This window comes from Mirounga angustirostris, unplaced genomic scaffold, assembly GCF_029215605.1.
Source record: "Mirounga angustirostris isolate CCGP_5_RB_7025 unplaced genomic scaffold, mMirAng1.0.hap1 SCAF_2, whole genome shotgun sequence".
Lineage (NCBI taxonomy): Eukaryota > Metazoa > Chordata > Mammalia > Carnivora > Phocidae > Mirounga > Mirounga angustirostris.
Window position 1 is genome coordinate 34,221,252 of NW_026991710.1, and position 18,701 is coordinate 34,239,952.

Here is an 18,701-nt window from a genome sequence, read left to right on the forward strand (position 1 = left end):
CTGTTTTTCCTTTTCTCTTGATAGCGGGTCCTCCTGCGCTCCGCGAAGATGCAGCTCAAACCGATGGAGATTAACCCCGAGGTAAGCGTCGGGTGCATCGTCGCCCGGGGAGCGCAGAGCTGAGGGTCAGCGCTCGCCAGCTAGCTGCCTCGATGACCGGCTTTATTTTTGTATTTTTTTTTGCATTTGCCTTTCAGATGCTGAACAAAGTGAGTGGCGTCTCGCACTGCCTCTGTCCCCTTCCCCCGGGAGCGCCGAGGCGGAGGCGCGCATCAGCTCCGGCTGTCTCGCAGGGACCCAGCGGCGTCCCGGGCGCCCTCCTCGTGCCGCGGCATCGGGGTCGGGGGGTGACTCTGCGGAACCGTCGGAGGTGGTGGGGGGAGGGTGCGGGCCCAGCTCCCGAGGGCGTGGCGCGGGCTTCGCGGGAGCCACGTGGGGGCCGCGCTTTGTGCTGTGTCATTGAGCCGGCGGGGGATGGGGGCGGGGCAGGTTGCGACTCCTCCCAGGCTGGGGTGGGGGCACCGAGGGCGCCGGGCCGGGCCCGCCCTCCGGCAGGCGCCCGCCGCTCGCGGGGTCTCGGCGCGCCTGGCCGCCGTCTTTCCTCTCCGCAGGTGCTGGCCCGGCTGGGGGTGGCCGGCCAGTGGCGCTTCGCGGACGTGCTGGGGCTGGAGGAGGAGGCTCTGGGCTCGGTGCCCGCGCCTGCCTGCGCGCTGCTGCTGCTGTTTCCCCTCACGGCCCAGGTAGGGCGTGGGCCCGGGCTGCGTGGGCCCGGGGTGGTGCGCGCCGCTTCCAGGGCCGAGTGAGGCGCGGAGGGCCGTGTGGACTCCCGGCTTCCCTCCCTTCCGCTCCCCTCCCGGACCGGGCGCCCACACCTGCAAAACTGCCCCCTTCCTGCGGGGGATGGGGTGAGAAGCCCGCCCTTTCATGGCATCTACTCAGGGGTGGTTAGAGAATTTGCTGGCTCCTCGCTCGTCCATTCAGCATTGCCGTGAATTTCAAGGAGAAGTAGCAGCATCTCCGTTCCATCATCCCCATTATCCCGAGAAGGAATTCATCCTATTCATGAGTTGGCCGCAACCTACGCGTTTCAGAGCCTTCCACTCCAAGGAATGGCTGGTTGTTTCCCTTTAAGGGCTGTGACCTGCCAGTTTGTTTGGTTCTCAGACTCCCACCTTGCAGTAAAATGGGGAGGGGGGGACGGGCTTGCCTAAGCCACAGCAAAACAATAGGTTCTCTAATGCTCCATCTCCACTCCTGGGTCTTTGGTGGATTTGGGTCTCTTCCCACCCTCCACTCCCTACAACATGCACACTTGGTTTTTAGCCTCTCCGATGTGCTTTTTTAAAAAAAGCTTAATCATTTGTGTGTGGGGACCTCCTTCCACCTCTCTTGTCTTTCCTCTCTCACCTTGTAGCTAAGTGAAATAGGTGGGCATTAAAGCAGTTTTAGAAACACCTTTTCATTTCCCTTTAGATGGTCTTCCTCCTACAAGTGTGCATGGATGTATGTACCTCAAAGACTGAGCATCAGATATAAAAAGGTAGCTGGGGTAATTGTTGTCTTGCGATGTATGAAATCCCACTAACTGGCATGGCATTGTCTTATCTCCTATTGCTGTCACTTGACCCCCGATTTGGGAGTGGTGAAATCTGCATTAACAAAACCTGGGGCAGTAGCTTTTGGGGCATCATTCCAAACAGTGGAAGCTTTAACCGAAGCACCATGCTAGGGCTGGGTGTTCTAGAAGCATCCTCAGCATAAATTATTAAGTTCTATGGGAAGTTGCAGGCATTCCTCCTAGGAAATGGGCTTGATATTGAGTTAAAAAACCCTTATTAAAGCTATTAGGATAATCCCACTGACATGTTTTTTTATTGCCAAAGCCTTTGGTTAGGTAAACCCGAGCTGCCGAATAATTGCAAGTCAAATTAGCTTCCCTGTTGACAGAATCAAACACAATCTCCTCTCTCCTTTGAGCCTCTGCCTGAGCGCTCTTATTAGAGGATCCATGATGACTCGGAGGTTTTGAGCAGCACTCCCAGGCAAGGCCTCTGGGAGGCAGTGGTGCATCGTGTTTGTCTTTCAAAAGCCCACTGCTTGCTTTTCACGGGATCAAGCTGAGCTTGTTAAAGAACGTTCTGATTTGAGTGATCTGGATGCTTAGTCCTTTAGCTCTAGCTGGGGCAGTCAGATTTGTTGAGCACCTAGTCTGAGCACCAATTAGGCTAAACACTGAAGCAAATTCAAAGAAAAGTTGAGGATTATATGTTGATTTCCAAATAAGCTGATGTTAATTTAGAAAGCATCTGATTTTGTCTAAGAGTGTTACGAAATCTTAACTGGACCAGTTTTTTGGGTTTTTTTTTAAGATTTTATTATTTGAGAGTGAGGGAGAACATAGAGCGAGCGGGAGTGCGGGCACAAGCAGCAGGGAGGGGGCAGAGGGAGACTCCCTGCTGAACAAGGAGCCTGATTCTCGGGGCTCCATGCCAGGACCCTGAGATCCCAGCAGAAGGCAGACGCTTAACCGACTGAGCCACCCAGCTGTCCACTAACCAGTTCAGAAACATTTTAAGTGATAATGAAATATTTGCAGAAGTAGCTCCATGCAAGAGCTCAAACACCTAAAGAATGGTGCTATCCCATTAAACAAACCCAGAAAAGTGAAAATCCTTAACAGCCCATGAATAGTAACTCATTTCAAAGACATGGTAGATCTTTGATGTTAGAATTTCAATTAGTTGGTCTTGTGGGGTAGGGAGATCTTACTCATCTGATGGCGTCACAGACCAGGCTTAAACTAAGTCAGTTATGTGTATAGTAATGTAAGGCTACTGGAATTACAAATATACTTCTAGGGGCACCTGGCTGGTTCATTGGGTGAAGTGTGCAACTCTTGATCTCAGGGTTGTAAGTTAGAGCCCCACATTGGGTGTAGATTACTTAAAATATTAAAAAAAAAAAACCATCAACAACAAAAACAAAGGAAACGTACTTCCGATGTTCTGTCCGATTATACTAGTTACGACACATTAGTGTTTCTATGGTAGCAGTACTGTGCTTTAACTGAGAAGTCCTACCTTTAAGGTCTAAAATCCATTAGTGAAAGGTCCAGACAAGCCCCCTAAATTACTGTACAAAGAGCAGATGGATTCTTTGAGGAAAACTATCTCTAGTCTCATTCATTTACTGATCCCTCCTCCCATTGTTAATCTGTCCTCAAAATGTATTGTTGACAAGGACACGCAAGTGTCACATCTTCTCTTGTAGGGTGAGAAGATTTTGTGGAATCACAGCCCAGAACCCTAGGTCCGTTGTCTTTCCTTCCAAAAAAAAAGTGAGGGAATAATTTCTTAAAATTGTTCCTTTCAGCAGCTAAGTCTTGTTTTGTATTTGTTATTGAAAAGAAGTACACTTGGACACAGTAGAAGTAGAACTTTAAAGAATACTGGGATATAGACTGGCTGGTGTTTATTAGGATGTTAAATTGACCAAAGCTTGATTGGGGTCCTGTGTGAAATATAGTTGGTGGTGGTGGTTTAAGGACAAAAAAAATGAACGTGCCTGTTTTTCTGACTTCAGGACACCACACATTTTCAAGCTAAAAGGTTGCAGTGGTGTCTAGACAAATCCTTGGGCAACATCCAAGGCCATGACTGCACTGCAGCATCAGCGTGGAGTCTCAGAACCTCTCAGAACCCTACGGGCTGGCGTAGGTGTGGGACGCAGACAGGTGATCCTCTGGGTGCTGGCCAGCACCTAGAACCAAGGCTCCTGGTCACACATCCCACTTGTGTTTCCATTTAGGTGGTAGAACTCGCTGTGCTGCCGTCTGTTAGGGCTTTGCATTTTCATGAGATCTAAAAAAATGTTTTATATTCACAGCATGAGAACTTCAGGAAAAAACAGATTGAAGAGCTGAAGGGACAAGAAGTCAGTCCTAAGGTGTACTTCATGAAGCAGACCATTGGCAACTCCTGTGGCACCATCGGGCTTATCCATGCCGTGGCCAATAACCAAGACAAACTGGAGTTTGGTAAGTGGATTTTGAGGGCAGTCCTCTGGTTGACCTCTAGTTAACCAGAGCTTGTGATCCCCAAACCCCCAGGGGTCTGTTCAGCGGAGTCGTCGCCTTACATTTTTTTGAAACCTACTGATCTGGATGTAATCAGTAGGCAAATTAATGATGGATTTTCTTTTGAGGAAAGGAAACTCTTTTTCCAAGAAACATGGTCTAGCTTCTTCCACCTGGAAGGAAGAGAGATAGAGAGGTAGTTCTGTACTACTTCCCTGCATATGCGTGATTCTCATGTGCCCTTGTTCAAGGCTCGACGCTTCAGAAGAATTAGAGATGATGTTAAACCATAAAATATCACCACTTAGGACCTGTCTCTAATGGTTCTGGGTCTCTTAAGCAACAGGAGAACCAAAGTAGCCTAGAGCAGCCAGACGAAGATACCGTGAAGGCTCCTGCAGGGAAACATAGCAGCTTGAAACCTTGAAAGGATCCAGCTGCAAACAAGGGTCTGGGGTCTTAGCTCACTTCCAGAAAGGAGTCTCAGCCCTCAGGCTTATCAGAAGCACAATGAACAGCACGAAAATATGTTAAAATACATGGCATAATGCGTGCTAGAGGCCAGGGGTCAACAAACTTTCTTGAAAGGTGAGAGTAAATCTTTTAGGGTTTTGAGGGCCAGTGGGTCTCTGTCTTTGCAGTTTAAAAGCAGCCCCAGGCAAGATGTAAAGCAGTGGATGTGGCTGTGTTCCAATAAGTCAAAAATAGGCACAGTAGTTTGCCAACTCCTGATTTAGACAGTGGATGGGGGTGGCTAAGAATGGAATAATTTCAGCTAATATAGTCCACGGTGTTGCTTGGAGCAGGTCAGATATGGGTTTTTTTGGTTTTGTTTTGTTTTTTAAGCAAGGTAAGTGTGGCCAAGACTGCTGCTGGTATACTTCCAAAATTTAAAAAAAAAAAAAAAGGCGGGGGGCGGTGCGCCTGGGTGGCTCAGTCGTTAAGTGTCTGCCTTTGGCTCAGGTCATGATCCCAGGGTCCTGGGATTGAGCCCCGCATAGGTCTCCCTGCTTGGCGGGAAGCCTGCTTCTCCCTCTCCCACTCCCCCTGCTTGTGTTCCCTCTCTCGCTGTCTCTCTCTCTCTCTGTCAAATAAATAAAAATCTTAAAAAAAAGCGGGGGGGGTTGCTTGTCTGGCCATAAAGATCCAGTCTTCTAGAACTCAATTTATCAAATATTGACTTGGCATGTTAAGGAGGTGTAGATTGATCCTTTATTTCTTCTGCAGTAAGTCTCACTTCAGAGTCCTGTGTTTGGGAGGTCAGCAGAAGCTACGAGAACTCTTGTAGCCGTGGTCATGATTGTGCCACAGGAAATTGGAGTCCTAGCCCTCCCCGTAAAATGAAGAGGATTCCTTCCAAATTTTAAGTGGTCTTTACTTAACTAATTTGTTTGAGTTTAGAGCTGGAAGTTGGAATGCAGTCTTTGAAATACAAATCGATCTTGCTCTAGACATGTCTTCAGCGTCTCCTAGATTTAGCCACATTGAGCAGTGACAAAATGCTTATACCAAACTGTCAGCTGGTCATTTGTCTCTGGGCCAGACTACTAAGCACTTTACATTTCTTCTTAAGATCCTTAAGTTAATGTCTTTCTGGATATCCGTACTACTAAGATTGCATTTTCTACCCTGAAGTAAAAAATCTTGGTTTGAGAACCTATTATTAGACTAGAATGTTGTTGAACCATGTAGGGTTGTGTGTAGCCAGTTGCTATAGATAATAGCGATTAGAAGGGCGCCAGGCTGGCTCAGTCTGTAGAGCGCGTGAGTTCGAGTCCCCGGTTGGGCATGGAGATTACTTAAATAAATCTTGACAAAAACCAAAAAAAAGTCCAACTAGCAATAGACAAGACAGTCCCTGCCTTTATAGCAAGACAGATCTCACAAATACATGTTCCAAATGCATAAGCACCGTAAGGAAGGTGATAGGGATTTGAGAGGTTGAGTGTGAGGTGGGAGGGGAAAAGCGTCCGGATGGCTGGGAAGAGCTGCAGGAGAGGGCTTGGCGCCCTCTGGAGGAGCGGAGAGTTCATCGGCTTGAATGCAGGGAGAAGGGACTAGTTGGAAAGAGGCTGAGGAAGGGACAGCTCATCTACCCCTCCAGGGCCATAGTGAAGACTTCAGTCACCGAACGTGGCTGGCTGTGTAACAGCCTAAGTGTGCTGTAAATGTGCACCCATTTGCACTATTCTGTCTTTACTAATGTGTTTTTCTTTTTTTTTTTTTTTTAAGAGGATGGGTCAGTCCTGAAACAGTTTCTTTCTGAAACGGAGAAGCTGTCCCCTGAAGACCGAGCAAAATGCTTTGAAAAGAACGAGGTAGGAAAATTACTTCCAGAGCGTCAGTTTTAAATGACTACAGAGGTTTTTGTGCTCATTATTCTCTCTTGTCTGCAGGCCATTCAGGCAGCCCATGATGCCGTGGCACAGGAAGGCCAATGTCGGGTAAATGCAATTACAGATCAGAGCCAGGCTGCCCAGGCGGCTCTGTGTCTCCCCTGGAATACATACAGGAACCTCTTACCTGAACACAGCAGACCTTTCCACCCAAGGCCAATTAAGACCAATTAAGCCCAGAAAACTCTTCCAGAATCATGCTTTGGTCGGACCTATTCGTTGAAATGGCTCTTCAGAAATCTAATTGGCAGTAAACATAGTCTTGAGTAAATTCAAACAGTATTTTGTTTACATCCAAATGATTCTGAGAGGAATATCCCCCTCCTGGCAACTGAGCATTTCACATACTCTTCCCACAGACTGTTGGAGAGAGTAAGATTACCAGCAAGGACTGACGGTTTCTAGAAGGCTTAAATATATCGTTAACCTGAACACAGTCCTTTAATCAACAGTTAATTAGATTTAAGTCTGTATCCGTGCCTTTATAACTACTGTTGGCCCTACCACTTTCTAGTCTTGACCTTGGGTGAAATACTTAATCCTTCCTAAGCCTGAATTTCCTCCTCAGGAAAAAGTCATAGCTTTCTGATAGTTACTATATTTATTTTAATAGATTAAGGTTTTATGATAGTCTTACAATATTGTCTAGTATATAGGAAATACATAAGTGTTAGCTATACTAATTTAAAATAATAAGCAAGTCAGTTCCAGCGCATTATCCTTAGAGTGACAGAATTTATTTTTAATAAATTAAGTTCTGTTCTTAAAATCATATTGCAAAATATGTGTATTAAATCAACATGTTATACATTTTGAACTTACACAATATTATGTCCTGTATCTCAGTAAAGCTGAAGGAAAACATTTTTAATGCAGTATATAGTACAATCAAAACTCATCTTCAAAAATATTTCTTGACTCTCCTCAGGTAGATGACAAAGTGAATTTTCATTTTATTCTGTTTAACAACGTGGATGGCCATCTCTACGAACTTGGTAGGTTTCACTCCATTTTTGGAACCCCACGTAGTTTCAGGCATTCTTCCAGATGAAATTCCTCTTACGGTATTGGTGCGTGACTTTGTGGCAGTTAGTGTATCTTTATGAAGTGTGTCTTTGTTCACAAAGCCAAAACAACGAGGTATTCTCACTGGGGCACTTACCCCTTTATCACACAGAGCACTTCCACCACCCATCAGGCAGTGACCTGCAGGAAGAATGGTTTTAGTCCCAAACCGGCAAAGAGATCCGTGCCAGTTCAAGGCATCCGTGTTCATGTTTTCTCTTCCCACCTTCCCCTACAGCATTAGCACTGTAGGATCTCCCACAGCATCCCGACAAGGAGTACTTTTGGAAAAAGATAAATGCCTCAATGTGATCTTGTTTGCATAGGAAGAATTTGGACATGTTGGGGGGTAATTTGTCTTAGCTGGTATATGCCAACAAGAAAGATAGCCATCTGGTAAAAGTCATCCCCTTTGTATTAATGAAGACTTGCAGCCATGTTGCCTCGAGAACCACCTATAAGCAGACAAGAGCGAAGGAGACTTGGGGCCAGTAAGCAGTCATTAAGGGGCAGTGAGATCCGAAAGATCCCTTCTTGGCTCCACCTCCTCGGTACCTCAGAGGCTGCGTCTGCCTTTTGCTCTGGGACCCTTCCCAGGAGATGTGGCCCAAGCCTTTCTGTTAGGGTGACCACATTGGGCTTGTGTGGTCCTGTTGCTTGAGGATTAGAATTGCCCCGGGTGGGTATCCAGGAGCATTCGAACTTCCTTTCCATCCGATTGCTTCTGACCAGCCTTCCTCTGTGGGAGTGGCAGTGGTATTTGGGAGATGGAAAACTTCTCTTTAGGCTGGGTAAGCACGGCAGCCAGAAAATCTGCAGAGAAAGTTGAGCTGCCTGGCTTCTCTGTTCCAGATGGACGAATGCCTTTCCCGGTAAACCATGGCACCAGTTCAGAGGACTCCTTGCTGCAGGTAATCTTTGGAACCCATCTTCCACTGAGGCCCACCTTTCTTTGGCCATATTGTCTCAGGTGGTAGTACTTCTTCAGGGCAGCCAGCACCCCATCGTCTGGGTTAATAGCAGTCTTTAGGGCTTAAAGATTATTTTAGTAATTCTTTTTTTTTTTAAGATTTTTAAATTTTTATTTATTTGACAGACAGCGAGAGAGGGAACACAAGCAGGGGGAGAGGGAGAGGGAGAAGCAGGCTTCCCGCGGAGCAGGGAGCCCGATGTGGGCTCGATCCCAGGACCCTGGGATCATGACCTGAGCCGAAGGCAGACACTTAACGACTGAGCCACCCAGGCGCCCCTATTTTAGTAATTCTGTCTACTGTATTTTCTAGCAAATGGTCTTAAACAGGATCCTCCAGAGCAGCCATGACTGATCTGTATCGTGTGCTGACTTTAGTCCAGGGTTAGAATTAGCCTGCAAGCCATTGCTTTACTTCCTTGTGGGATTAAGGTGACCATTGTCCTCTTGTCAGATTACATCACAGCTAACCACTCAAGGGACCCAACCTGAGCCTGCCTTTTTTTTTTAAGATTTTATTTATTTATTTGAGAGAGAAAGAATGAGAGACAGAGAGCACGAGAGGGAAGAGGGCAGAGGGAGAAGCAGACTCCCTGCCGAGCAGGGAGCCCGATGTGGGACTCGATCCCGGGACTCCAGGATCATGACCTGAGCCGAAGGCAGTCGCTTAACCAACTGAGCCACCCAGGCGCCCCCCAACCTGAGCCTTTCTTAATCCCTGTCACACTGCTGGATTAGGGTCTGTCTTACAGCTGGTGTACTAGGAATTCCAGTTAGGCCGTTGACTTCAGTTTTTTCTTCTCCTGGGGCCACTGTTAGAGGACGAGAGGAGCAGATTCAGAACCTGCCTCGATAACTTTAAGATCTAAGATCACTGTCCTACTGTAAAGAATTCCAGAGACCTCTTAGTTCTGGACAAGGGCTGATAGACTACCTGGGGCCCCTTCCCCCTAAAAACAAGTCTCTAGAATTGAATCAATTTACTGTTATAAAGGGAAGTTGCTTAATTGTGATAAGAAGAAATGCTGTTAAGGTGTAAGTACTTCATTTGTAGTAATAACTAATCTTTTTTGAGTGCTTGCTGTGTGCAGATGAAGGGCTGGAAAACTTTCTGTAAAGAGCCAGGTAGAAAGTATTTCAGGCTTCGTGTGGCATTTGGCTCTGTTGCAAGTACAGGCATACCTCAGGGATGTTGTGGGTTCAGTTCCAGACCATTGCAGTAAAGCGAATATCGCAATGAAGTGAGTTAAGTGAAATTTATAGTTCCTGGTGCATATAAAAGTTCTGTTCGTACTCCATTGTAGTCTGTTAAGTGTACAATAGCATTCTGTCTAAAAGAACAGTGTGCATATATTAATTAAAAATACTTCATTTCTAAAAAAATGCCTACCATCATTTGAGCTTTCTGAGTTGTAAAGTTTTTGCTGGTGGAGGTCTTGCCTCCATGTCGATGGTTGCTGACTCATCGGGTGGTGGTTGCTGAAGGTTGGGGTGGCTGTGGCAGTTTCTTAAAATAAGCCGTCAGTGAAGTTTGCTGCATCCATGGACTCTTCCTTTCACGAATGTTTTCCCTGTAGCATATGATGCTTTTGATACAGAGTTTTACCCACAGTAGAACTTCTTAAAATTGGAGTCAATCCTCTCAAACCCTTCTGCTGCTTTATCAACTTCGTTTATGTCATATTCTAGCCCCGAAAGCCTTGTTGTCATTTCAGCAGCCTTCACAGCATCTTCACCAGTAGATCCCATCTTAAGGAACCACTTTCTTTGCTCATCATGAGAAACAACACCTCATCCATTTAAGTTTTCTCATGAGATGGCAGCAATTCAGTCCCACCTTCATGCTCTGCTTCTCATTCTAGTTCTCGTGCTCTTTCCACCACACCTGCAGGTACTTCTTTCACTCAGTCTTGAACCTCTCAGAGTCCCATGAGGGTTGGAATTCATGTCTTCCAAACTCCTGTTCAGGTTGATATTCGATCTCTTCCCATGAATCAGGAATGTTCTTAATGACCTCTAGAATGGTGAATCCTTCCCAGCAGATTTTCAGTTTACCCGGCTCCATCAGAGGAATCACTCACTATGGCCTTACGAAATGTGTTTCTTAAAAAGACTTGCAAGTTGAAATGACTTCTTGATTCATGGGGCTGCAGAGTAGACGTTATTTAGTAGGCATGAAAACACAAATCTTGTCCATCTCCATCAGAACTGTGTGGGTGCACTGTCAGTGAGCAGTCATTTTGAAAGAAATCTTTTTTTCTGAGCAGGAGGTCTCAAGAGTGGGCTTAAAATATTCAGTAAACCATGTTGTAAACAGAGGTACTGTCATCCAGGCTTTGTTTTTCCAGATGTAGCCTACTTCTTAAGGGCCCTAGGATTTTCAGAATGGTAAGTGAGCATTGGCTTCAACTTAAAATCACCAGCTGCATTAGCCCATAATAAGAGAGCCTGTCCTTTGAAGTTTTGAACCCAACCATTGACTTCTCCTCTCTAGCTGTGAAAGTCCTACATGGTATCATCTTCCAATAGAAGCCTAGGTCATCCACGTGGGAAGTCTGTTGTTCAGTGTAGCCACCTTCATTAATGATCTTAGCTAATCTTCTGGATAATGTGCTGCAGATTCTCCATCACTTGCTGCTTCACCTTGCACTTTGATGTTATGGAGACAGCTTCTTTCCTTAAACTTGGACCAACCTCTGCTAGCTTCAGACTTTTCTGCAGCTTCCTCACCTCTCTCAGCCTTCACAGAATTGAAGAGTTAGGGCCTTTCTCTGGATTAGGCTTTGGCTTATGGGAATGTTGTGGCTGGTTTGATCCTCTCTCCAGATCACTCAAACTTTCTCCATGCCAGGAATAAGGCTGTTCTGCTTTTTTATCATTCATGTGGTCACAGGGGTAGCACTTTTAATTTCCTTCAAGAACTTTTCCTTTGCATTCACAACTTGCTGTTTGGCACAAGAGTCCTAGCTTTTAGCCTATCTCAACTTTCAACGTGCCTTCCTCACTAAGCTTAATCATTTCTAGCTTTGGATTTAAAGTGAGAGATGTGTGACTCTCCATTTGAACGCATTAGAGGCCATTGTAGGGTTATTAATTGGCCTAATTTCAATATCATCTCGGAACAGGGAGGCCTGGGGGGCGAGAGACATGGGGGAAAAGCTGGTCACCGGAGCAGTGAGAACACATACAACGTTTATTGATTGAGGTCGCTCTCTTGTATGGATGTGGATTGTAGCACTCTAAAACAATTTAATGTGACATCAAATATCACTAATCACAGATCACCGTAATAAATACAATGAAAAAAGTTTGAAATACTGCAAGAATCACCAGAATGTGACACAGAAACACAGATGCTATTGAAAAAAGGTGCTGGTAGACTCGCTTGATGCAGGGTTGCTAAAAACTTTGCATTTGTAAAAATGCAGTCTCTGAGAAGTGCAGTAAGACGAAGTGCGATACGATGAGGTACGCTTGTATTCCATTCTGAGACCACGTCTGAGTGAATATGTGGCCGTATTCTATTAAAACTTTATTCATAAAGATAGGCAGCAGGCTACAGTTTGCTGACCCCTGTGCTAGATGCTATTCTAAGGGACTTCTAGCTTTTAGAGAATGCTTTTAATGAGGCTCTGAGGTGGGTATTATACCCACATTTTACAGGTGGGGAAACTGAGGTACAGGAGGTTAAGTGATGCTCAGGGTCAGTGACTTAAATGGCAAAACCGTGGTTCAAATCTGGGCAATCCTAGCCACCGTTCAGGACTACCTTCCTGGGTAATAGACCTGGCTTTGGAATGTCCTAAACCTCACGACCTCAAGGTGCTGGTGGACCAAATGATGCCGCAAAGGAGGGAGGGTCACTTTCTCTAGCCTGCTGTCACACACACCTGAGATCAGTTGGAGCTAATTCTCGGATATACGAGGGGCATATGGGAGTAGTAATGTGGAATGAGAAATAGATCTAGAAAAGCAGGATTGAGGGTGATTTGCAAAGGTAGAATTTACTTAGGGGAGAGAGTAAGAGGCAGAACTTCTGGTGATGACCCATTTGGGGGAAAGACTGGTCCTTCTAATAAAGCTCTAAGGTACTTTCATATTGAACACTGCTAATACCACAAAAATGTACTCCACGTAGGATACCAAAAGCTGTTGCTTGAGTAGAATTTGAGGTGTGGGGAAGGTAAAACCCTGTTTAAAAAAAAACAATAAAAACTAACTAGAATCTCACTTAAATGGAATAAACGAGCATCTTAATTAGTGAAAATTCTTATCCTAAGTAAGGCTGGTTGTATATGGTTGAAGCTTGTATTAGGTTGTCTGAAGTATATAGTAAATTGTTGCTAAACTGGTAAGAAATGACATAAACTTAACCCATGAATTCTGAGGTCACTGCTCATGGTCTGTAGGAGATGAATGACTATTCCCTTTATAGACACACCTTTTAATAGTTGTTATCCCTGTGGGTCCTACAGGAAAGGTCTGGAATAGTATAATTCTGATTGAGAATGAAATATGTAGATGTCAATCTAGAATCCCCTCTAGACTGGTTCTAAAGCAGGAGCAAAACTGGATGTGGCTGATGCCTTTTAAGGGCCAGCTCATGGAGTCGATGGTTTTTAGACCTTGGGAGCTGATGCGTCATGACTGTTCTGTCCTCTTAAAGGTCTTACATTTCATATGGTTTGTGGAGCTATTTTTCCACTAGACTTTTTACAGATGAAGCAGTGATTGATATTTACTATGCCAAGGCGTTTAAACCCTAGAATTTGGGATCAATTTTCTATTACCAATCTTTGTAATCTGGGTCTTAGAACTAGTAACACATGTCCTTCCAACATCGATAAGTCATTAACACCTGGAACACCAGGCATTTAAGACTGTTCGGTAAAATGTTTACTTGAAAGGAATTTGTGTTTACTTGGAATTTCTTGAGTTAGGGGAACTTTTTTCTTAGGCCCCCTAATGGGAGAGAGGATCTATTTTTTACCTTGTTGCTATTTGAGGAAAAGTGCGTTCCTAGTGTATGTAGTTTTCTTGTCAAAACCAGGCACAAGGTGGAGGAAGCCCAGAGCACTTGGTGAAAGTCATAAAGAAGTCAAAGCTTCTAAAGTCAAGTCTGTGCATGAGTTCTTATCTTGCCCAACACCTGATTTTTTTTTAATTAATTAATTAATTTATTTTTGGTCTGAAGCCAGCCCTGGTTTAAAGTGGGAGGTTTGAAGTTGATCAGGGTGACCTCTGCGCCTTACCGTTAACTTTCCTGTTGGAACTTCCTTTTGAGCCGCTGCTGTTTGGATATGAATGACCTTTCTCCTTTCAGGATGCCGCCAAGGTCTGCAGAGAATTCACCGAGCGTGAACAAGGGGAGGTCCGCTTTTCTGCTGTGGCCCTCTGCAAGGCAGCCTAATGCCCTGGGGGGGATGTAGCCTTTTCCCACCCCTTTCCCTTATATGTGAAACCCACCTTCACCAATGCAGTCCAGAATGCTTCAGTACTTGCGGAACACAGCTGTTCTCCTTCGGTTCTGCAGTTACGCTCTTCCCCTTGGCCACACCCAAGCACTAGCAGAGCTCAGCTGTCGATCGAGCAGTTTGGTATAAGCTTCAGATGGTGAAGCATTCCCCTCCCCCCCATGTATGTATTGTACCTCAATAGCTAATGCTTTAAATGGCTACTACTTTGGTTTGCGTCTGTAAGTTAAGGCCTTGGATGTGGTTTGTTTGTCGTTAAAAGAAATAAAACTTTTCTGCTGATTAAGAGATGAGCCTCAGCTGGTTTCCACTTTCTCTTTTATCTTCCCCTCCAGTGCTATATGGTTATGTCTTCCATAGAAGCAACTCCTAGGGCACAGGGTAGGCAAATTACCATAAAAGTAGTATTGGTTCAGAGTCTCCAGACTTTTTTCTATGGATTGATTGATTGATTGATTGATTCATTTATCTTAAAGATTTTCACTAATCTCCACACCCAACTTGGGGCTCGAACTCACAACCCTGAGATCAAGAGTCACATGCTCTACCGACTGAGCCAGCCTGGCGCCCCTTTCTATACATTCATATTACTGTGTATACCTGTAGACTTAAAATTTTTTAAATAGACTTCCATTTTAGATGAATTTTTAGATTTACAGAAGATTGAGAAGCTCTTAGAGTTCCCATATATTCCTCCATTTTGCCTATTAACAGCTTACATTAGTAACAGCTTACATTAGTATAAAACATTTGTTATAATGACCCAATCTTGATATTACTGTTAACTCCCATCCATAGCTTCTTCAGAGTCCCTCAAGTTTTGACCTAATGCCCTTTTTCTGTTCCAGGAGCCCATCCAGGACACCATTTTATATTTAGTTGTCATGTTTCACTAGGCTCCCTTGGCTGTGATCAGTTCTCACATTTTGTTTTTGAGGACTTGACAGTTTTGAGGGGTACTGGACAAGTATTTTACATGATGCCCGTCTACTGGGCTATGTCCCGTGTTTTTCTCATAATTAGACTAAGGTTATGAATCCAGCTTGCAAGTGAAGGATATTTTGGTTCCTAGGAGGAAAATGATCACTACGATTGACATTCTTTTAATGTAAAAAAAGTGATTCAGATTATTGTAATTGCTCAGAGTTGAAGCCAGAGGGATGTATTTTCAATTCTAACTTGGTGTGTGACTTATGTACAACACTTTGAAGAAGGACTTAGGGGAAAGGAAACAAAGCTAGGCTCCTTCCCACTTCTAGGAGCTGGTAAAAATATATATATTACTTATGGCCTTAGAAATTCAAATTCTACCACTCAATGTAGCTCTAAGCCTTTATACTTCATGTATGAGAAACATATTTATTAAAATGCTCCCAAACTAACGTGCCTTAGCATGCCACACCGTGAAAGGTTATGCAATAGCTAAGGCTCCCCTGGAGGTACAGAGATATTTCAGTTTACGCCAGCAGGGAGGTTAGGTTACATGCCCAAGGCCTCACAGCTATTCACAAGGGAAACCGGGCTTAGACTGGACTCACTACCTAAAGGTAGCTAGACGTATGAACAGGCTTCAGGATTTACCAAACTTGTCTTTGACCTCCACTTTTGCCTCTCAATAATTTTGGGCAAAGGAATTACCCTCTTCCACATCTTCCCTGTTTCATGTTAACCTAGATTTCAGGAAAGGGCCCCTAGAAGGTTCCATCTAGTACCAACTACTTCCCCACTGCTCTTGAGGCCTCAGCCATGTACAACTCCAAGAGGTACCACTGACTTTGTCTTCCATCTGAAGGCAGTATGCATCTTGTTTCCCAACAAGCCCTCTTAATTGACGTCTTCGATTTGTCAAAGATCTATGTCCATTTGGCTTATTCCTTAAAATGTTATCAGCCTTTGGCCTTGAAGGTGACTCTAGTGCTTTCAACAGGCAAAGCCACCTGATATTAAGCATCTCCCCCACTTTTTTTAAAGTAGGCACGATGCCCAGCATGGAACCCAAAGCAGGGCTTGAACTCATGACCCGGAAATCAAGACCTGAGCTGAGATCAAGAGTCAGATGCTTAACCAACTGAGCCACCCAGAGGCCCCTAAGCGTCTCTCTTTTTAAACACCCAAAATGTCCAATTGAGGAATCTTTAGGTTACACATTAAGTATAATACTTGGTCTCCTGAAAGACCCCAAAACATGGAAAAATATTTATGCATGAAATGAGTGAGTTTTATAAACGTGTATATGTTATGTGTTTAGAAAAGACCGTAAGAGCTTAAGTTTTTAACTATGTTCTAAATTAAACTTCGTCATCATCTGAGATTGGTATTATCCCCATATTGCAAATAGAGAACTAAGGCACAGCAAAGCTTAAGCAGCTTGCTGAAGGTTATTTGGTAGGAAATGATGTTGCCTAGATTCAAACCCAAGCGGACTGGCTCTAAGAGTGGACAACATGGATTGTTGCTGGGAATAGATGGACCCACCTTCAAGCGAATGAAGTTTAAGCGTTAGGGTCCCACACTTCCATGACCCCGTTCAACACCCTGGCTGTGTGTCCTTGTGAAACGTGCAATTTCTTAAAAGACCTGGGTCTGCCCCTCTCTCTACGTATGGAGATTGTGAGTGATTTTAACTATTTTCTCATTTTCCAAACTTTCCAGAATTCCATATTATAATAAAAAAGTGTGTGTTTCCCCCCCCCAAGACTTAGAACTCTGCAGTGAGCTCCTGCTGGTTAATTCCAGCTTACTCTCAAGTTTCTTTAATTTATAATTGAAGTCAGTAGAACTCATTAACTTAGTCTTTTGTCTTCTGCCAGCTCTATTATAAGGCTATTTATTTTATTTGTTTTTAAGTAAGCTCTATGCCTAATGTGGGGCTTGAACTCATGACCCTGAGATCAAGAGTCCATGTTCTATGGACTGAGCCAGGCAGGCACCCCCATTACAAGGCTACTTTAGAAGTTAAAATCATCATCTTGATGTTTTCCTTTTTTTTTTTTTTTAAGTTTTTTTTTTTTTAAGATTTTATTTATTTATTTGAGAGAGATTGAGAATGAGAGACAGAGAGCACGAGAGGGAAGAGGGTCAGAGGGAGAAGCAGAGCCCCCCGCTGAGCAGGGAGCCCGACGTGGGACTCGATCCTAGGACTCCAGGATCATGACCTGAGCCGAAGGCAGTTGCTTAACCAACTGAGCCACCCAGGCGCCCCCTTGATGTTTTCCTAAACCTCAAATTACTTGGAACATGTTCAGTTTCCTACACACCCTGTCTTGTTAAATAATGACTTGACATACTAATTTGGCAGAGTTACTTTCTTTGTCCCTTGAATGATGTGATCTTAGCTCATTGGTACAATAGCATTAAGTTGTTCACCTGTTTGATATGTTGATGTGGCATCAGCTGAGGAACAAGGTGTGGTTTGGCATAGCCTTACAATGTGCCGCTGTGAATTGCCTATAGTCAGGCTGTCCCGTGCAGTCCTGTAGAATGGGAACGATAGGACCACTCCCACAGGATTTAGAGGATCAAGCTGAGATAAGCCACAAAGAGTTCAGTACAGGCAGAACATGCCTTGAGTAATTGTACTAACGTAACATAAACTGTTAATACAGAGTTGAGTGTGGTGTGTGTGTGTGTGTGTGTGTGTGTGTGTGAATCATCATGAACAAAAGAGAAAGAAGTAGAGAAGTCTCAGCAGAACAAATAGTATGGATGATGTTTTCTCCTAATACAAAATATCTGGATTTGAGCAATTTAAATCATTTGATGGTTTCCTTTCCCTTCTTATGTTGGCAATCAATATTCTTTTTTTTTTGTCTAAACCAAAGTCTTTTTTTAAAGATTTTATTTATTTGACAGAGTGAAAGAGCACAAGCAGGGGGAGCAGCAGAGGGAGAGGAAGAAGCAAGCTCCCCTCCGAGCAGGGAGTCTGATGTGGGACTCGATCCAAGGGTCCTGGGATCATGACCTGAGCTGAAGGCAGATGCTTAACCATCTGAGCCACCCAGGCACCCTAAACCAGAGTCTTTTAACAGCACATTTGCGTCTCCGGTCATCTGTGGGGTGCGAAACCCCCTCTTCTCTCCCAATCCCAGCTCCGTGGGTACACTCTGAAGTCATGGTCCGGCTGAAGGTGAAAGGGTGAAGGTGGGTGCGGGGCTGGCCCATGGATCTGCAGAGTCTGCACCTGTCCCTTTGGGGCAGGGAGCCCAGCCCGTGGTTGGCCTTGCAGTGCTTCAGGGCCTCCCTCGAGCCCTCACACAGGGACAGGTCACTCTGAGTGGTGGAGCGGGCGGGGAACTGCGGGATCTCGTCGGCGCAGGGCCCCATCTGCAGGGGCCGGCCCCATCTGCGCCATCAGGCCGGGCTGGCGGGACCCAGCAGTGCAGGTGCGGCGGCGGAGGGCGGCGCGGCCCCGGGTGGGTGAACAGAGGGCGCGGCGTCGCAGCTCCCCACGCCCCGGGGAATGGTGGTGGCCGTGAGACTCGGCCAAGCGCCGTCAGAGAGGTGGCCGCGGTTCTCCGCCATCAGTGTTCTTAAACCATTCAAAATCCAATTTTATACTAACGTGTCTCCTAATTCTTAGGAATCAGATGTTTTCCATAGTGTTAATCATTCTCTAAAAGCCAGGCTTAAAAAACTCAGTATGATACATTTGCCACAGTGAATGAACCCATATTGATAAATTCTTAACTAAAGCCCAACCTTGATTCATACTTGTTTCGTTT

At 45.0% G+C, this 18,701-nt stretch overlaps 1 protein-coding gene across 1 annotated transcript; it reads left to right on the top strand.

Annotated features, from left to right (window-relative positions):
* Positions 1–4: 4 nt before the first annotated feature.
* Positions 5–14,268, top strand: UCHL1 (ubiquitin C-terminal hydrolase L1). The gene is made up of 9 exons (XM_045881253.3): positions 5–81; positions 198–209; positions 612–740; positions 3,886–4,036; positions 6,308–6,393; positions 6,472–6,519; positions 7,400–7,466; positions 8,389–8,447; positions 13,830–14,268. The coding sequence occupies exons 1-9, from the start codon at positions 49–51 to the stop codon at positions 13,914–13,916; spliced, it is 672 nt and encodes a 223-aa protein (XP_045737209.1). The 5' UTR covers positions 5–48; the 3' UTR covers positions 13,917–14,268.
* The last annotated feature ends 4,433 nt before the right edge of the window (positions 14,269–18,701 follow it).